This window comes from Scylla paramamosain, chromosome 35, assembly GCF_035594125.1.
Source record: "Scylla paramamosain isolate STU-SP2022 chromosome 35, ASM3559412v1, whole genome shotgun sequence".
NCBI classification, from domain to species: domain Eukaryota; kingdom Metazoa; phylum Arthropoda; class Malacostraca; order Decapoda; family Portunidae; genus Scylla; species Scylla paramamosain.
In genome coordinates, this window is record NC_087185.1 from 13041664 (window position 1) to 13046663 (window position 5000).

The 5000-nt window shown below is 41.9% G+C and overlaps 1 protein-coding gene across 2 annotated transcripts in view; it reads left to right on the forward strand.

Moving 5' to 3' along the window:
• LOC135090667 (hemicentin-1-like) overlaps positions 1-5000 on the forward strand; it is a 168270-nt gene that overhangs the window by 155844 nt on the left and 7426 nt on the right. For both annotated transcript variants that reach the window (XM_063987624.1, XM_063987623.1), the window contains one exon: positions 2685-5000. This exon is cut by the window's right edge and continues 7426 nt beyond it. In XM_063987624.1, the coding sequence (XP_063843694.1) occupies positions 2685-3096 (412 nt within the window). In that variant the 3' untranslated portion in view covers positions 3097-5000. The remainder of the gene's footprint in view (positions 1-2684) is intronic.

Here is a 5000-nt window from a genome sequence, read left to right on the forward strand (position 1 = left end):
TTTATTTGTTTACCTTTCAGCAACGTTCTGTATCTATCTGTATGGTGTATATAGACACTTCTTTCACTTCTCCCTTTTTTTTCTCCCTTTTTTCCCTTGATGCCTGTCCTCTTCTTTATATGACGCTCTTCTGGCGTGACTCTACTCAACCCTTGATACTTTTGTCTGTTTCAGATTATGCAGGTCTTTTTTGTGTTCAGTCAGAATTGAAATATCTGGATTTATTTTATTTATTTTATTTTTTCATTAACCTGTTGTAGTGTGATTTTATTTAAAACTTACTTTTTTTTATGGTTTTAGTACGTGCTGTATGTCTAAGCTTTTTTCGTTAAGTCACAAAGTAAATTTCTGTATCTCTTTTACCTTTGTGTGAAGCCATTTTAGTTTGATTCCGTTCAGTCTTTCTTTGTGTGTGTGTGTGTGTGTGTGTGTGTGTGTGTGTGTGTGTGTGTGTGTGTGTGTGTGTGTGTGTGTGTGTGTGTGTGTGTGTGTGTGTGTGTGTGTGTGTGTGTGTGTGTGTGTGTGTGTGTGTGTGTGTGTGTGTGTGTGTGTGTGTGTGTGTGTGTGTGTGTGTGTGCGCGCGCCAGTTTTGTAATCTTTTTATTCTTTTTTTTTTTTACTCTTTTCCAAGTTATCTTTTTTCAGGTTTGTTTGTCCACTTGAGACTAATCCATTCTTATTATCTTTCACCATCATTTTTCTAGTGAATTTCGGGTTAATTCATTTGCTTTTCCACCAGAGACTGCACTGTTTTCACTCTATTAATTTTTTCTCAGCCTATTTCAAGTTATACGTATCTGTTTATCTACTTGAAACTTCTCCTTCCATTTTCTTTTATTATTTTTGTTGTATTTTTATTCGACTTATTTTTTTTCAGTCTATTTCAAGTTACACGTATCTTTTATTCACTTGACATTTCTATTTCCATTTTCTTTTATTATTATTATTCTATTTTCAGTCTATTTTGGGTTAAATCTGTGTTTATTCACGTGTGGCTCTTGTAGTTTCATTTTCTTTCATCTTTATTTTCAGGCTGCGCTTATCTGTTATTACCTTCAAAATGATCTAGTTACATTTTCTTTCTTCACAGTTATTTTCCCAGTCTATATATGTAACTTTTTTTTTTCAGTCATTAATTTTTTGGTCTATTTCAGGTGCATACGTATCTGTCTATCTGTCTACTTTATTAGGATCGATAAACTCCATCTTTATATAGATAATAAAAGTATATATCCTTATTCAAATGATTAAATCCATATTTCCGTATCTATTGCAACAAGTGAAAGAATAAATCCGCTCATCTATTCCCGCGACCTAATTCACGTGTAATGTTTGGAGGCCTTCACAAAAGTAGTTTTCCTTATTTCAACACGTAAAAAACATATATCTATCTACGTATTCAAGCGAGTGAAGGGATAAAATTCTGCTTCTCGTGCAAAGTTTGGCGTCGTTCATAAAAGATCCATCGGTGCGTATCAATTTCTCTATCACTCAGCAACTTTATATTTACCCCTGGACATGTACACCATCCATTCCCGGCGGTAAATACACTTCATACACTTGTACACTTTGATCCTTTACACTACGTCTGTTCCTCACCGTCATTCCATCTCTACCTGTTTGCTTATCAACTCACGTCTACCTGTGAATCGTATATCTGTATCAATCCTTCAGTGAGGCTGTGTTTGTCCGGCTATACATGTATCTCCTAGGCAGCGCGCATGTGTGAAAAATATGAAAGCATTTTGCGTGTTTGTACAAAGCAAGAATTATAGCAATGGTCGTGTGTGTGTGTGTGTGTGTGTGTGTGTGTGTGTGTGTGTGTGTGTGTGTGTGTGTGTGTGTGTGTGTGTGTGTGTGTGTGTGTGTGTGTGTGTGTGTGTGTGTGTGTGTGTGTGTGTGTGTGTGTGTGTGTGTGTGTGTGTGTGTGTGTGTGTGTGTGTGTGTGTGTGTGTGTGTGTGTGTGTGTGTGTGTGTGTGTGTGTGTGTGTGTGTCTGTCTATCTATATCGTGTTGTAATTGTTTCTCTCTCTCTCTCTCTCTCTCTCTCTCTCTCTCTCTCTCTCTCTCTCTCTCTCTCTCTCTCTCTCTCTCTCTCTCTCTCTCTCTCTCTCTCTCTCAGAGCCTTAATCGTCTCTCATCCTAACCCTTTCCCTTCCCTTCCATTTCTCTCTTCATTTCCACTTCTCCTTCTCTTCTTCTCTCCTATATTTCTCGTCTTCCCTTCATTCCCTTCCTTCATTTCTTTCTTCCCCTTCTCCCTAACTTCCATCCGGTTTCTTTTCCTTTACTATCTTCCTCTGCCCTGTTCACTTCTACCTCGGTCTATCCCACACTTTACCTGTCATTTTCCGTCTCTCTAAGCCATCACCCGTCGCACTTTCAAACCTGTCAAAGCCACAACCCTACCATACCCAAAGCCATATTGGCAATCCCTTTTCATATCTCCCTAAGCCACTTTGATTACATACTGTCTAGTCCATAAGCCATTGAGGAATTACTTCAGCCACTTTTCTTCCATTCTGTCTAAGCCATAAGCCTCCAGTCCTGACTTACGCCACCTCTTCCTGTCCCTTCCCAACCTAACTACTGTCTTTCCGTCTATTCCTCCCAAACTAAGCCACATTGCTATCTTGTCCACTTCTTACAGTTCCAGCCTCACACCACCTTCCACTCCTCCACAGATCCACCACGGAGAACCAGCACCACCCTTACTCCACAACGCCACACAGCAAGTCCGTGAATCTTATACGGACGGACCACGACTACCGGAAGAACACGGACGTGATAGGAGGCGTGGGGGGAGGGATACCTGAAGGAGGAGGCACTGGGATCGGAAGAGGAGGAGATTTCAGCAACTACGGAGTGGGACTGGATTACAAGACTAGGGAGGATGGACGCAACAGACAGCGATCAGACAGACTGGAATACGACAAGAAAGGAGGCGTGGATGGGTTCTTCCCTCCCCCTGAAGGTGGCAATGGGCACGGCAGCAGCGCCCCCTCCACCCATCCCCCGCCCAAGTGTCGAGGGTTAGGGTGGAGCTTCATAGGATTGGTCAGTGTGGCTCGCTGGTTGTTAGTGAATCCCTTTTAGCCTGGTATGTAATCCTGGTATCAACTTGTACTCGCATTAACTCGGTACACTTGTTTATCTGGTACTGGTGTAAGTGGTGTTAGAGTGTACAGTTACTCCATTTGTAGCATGTACACCTGGTCTTTAATCGCTGTACCTGGGCTGACACATCTGGACACGCTTGGTAATTGCGGTACCTGGTAAAAACACACCTAACTGAACACAACCGAACTCAGTTACCTGCTTAAGAGAACACACCGATGTACACGTGACTTTTAACAATGGGGCATAAACGTGATGGACAATTAAGCCGCAGAAATTGACCTATTAGTATTTTTTTTTAGGTTAGGTACGGTTAGGTTTATTTAAGTTGTCTGCCCGAGAGAACACAGCTGACTAAACAACACGTGACTTTTAAGCGTGGCATAGAAGCGTGGTCATTATAATAATTATGGCGCAAAAATGGACAGTAATAGTATCTGTAAAGTTAAGTTAGGTTAGGTTTTGTTAGGTTAGGTTATCTGGCGAAGAAAACACACCTGAATAAGCAGGACCTATGGGTATATAGCTTTCATCTGCGAAATAACAGTGTGGTCAATGATAATGGCGCAAATCTAGTGGATAGATTGGTGGGAAGGTTAGCTTAGGTTAGGTTAGGTTAGGTTAGGTTAGGATAACTCGACACCTGACAAAGCAACTGTAGTATATTACAGTCAATAAAAGTAACGCAAACCTGTTGGATAAAATTAATAGGTAGCGGAGGATGCTGTCAATATTAATGGCGCAGATCTGATGGGTAGGAAAGTTGTGGTCAGTAATAATGACTGAAATCTACTGGACAGAAGCTGTGGTCGATAATAATGGCATAAGTATGGTGGGTAGGATGTTATGGTAAAAAAATTATGACTCAAATTTGATGGATACAAGAGGTTGTGGTCAATAATAATGGTGGAAATCTGCTGGTAAGATGTTATAGTAAAAAATAATGGCTCAAATTTAGATGATAAAATTCATGGGTAGCGAAAGTAAAGGTCAATAATAATGAGGCAAAATTTGAACCTAACGAACCTAGAGAAGTTTGAGGACAATAATAATGGCACAAATCTGTAGGGTGGACCTGTTGGGTGACGGAGATTAAGATGAATAACAGTGAGGGAAACCTTCTGGGCACAATAATGATGACAGAAATTTGGTGGGTAGCGAAGGTTGAGGTCAATAATAATGGCACAAATCTGTAGGGTGGACCTGTTGGGTGGCGGAGGTAAACAAACAGCTTCACAAATTGGTGCCCAAGGCCAACACAGGAGCTCTCGTGAAGCTGGTATATGTGATGACTGACCGGGGCACTTGACTGGCTAATTGCTGCACCTTTTCCAACGAATTCCCCCGCTGGTTAATTGTCGCCAATGGACGCTATGCTACCTGTGCCTCGCTTAATTGGTATACAACAACGGCCGGGGTCACTCCTCTACTACATGGCTCCTCCCAGGTAAACCAGCACACGCACGCACGCACGCACGCACGCACGCGGACACACACACACACACACACACACACACACACACACACACACACACACACACACACACACACACACACACACACACACACACACACTAGAATTACATACTCTAATGCATTCACTAACACATGACGCCTTCCAAGTAAGGTTGTACACAAACACACACACACACACACACACACACACACACACACACACACACACACACACACACACACACACACACACACACACACACACACACACACACACACCCCTGTTCATCAGTAACACCTACACAACCTCAGGTAAATACGCACCTTCACCTTGAGTTAATAAGTACACTTGATCAATACCTAAATTTACTTCACACACACACACACACACACACACACACACACACACACACACACACACACACACA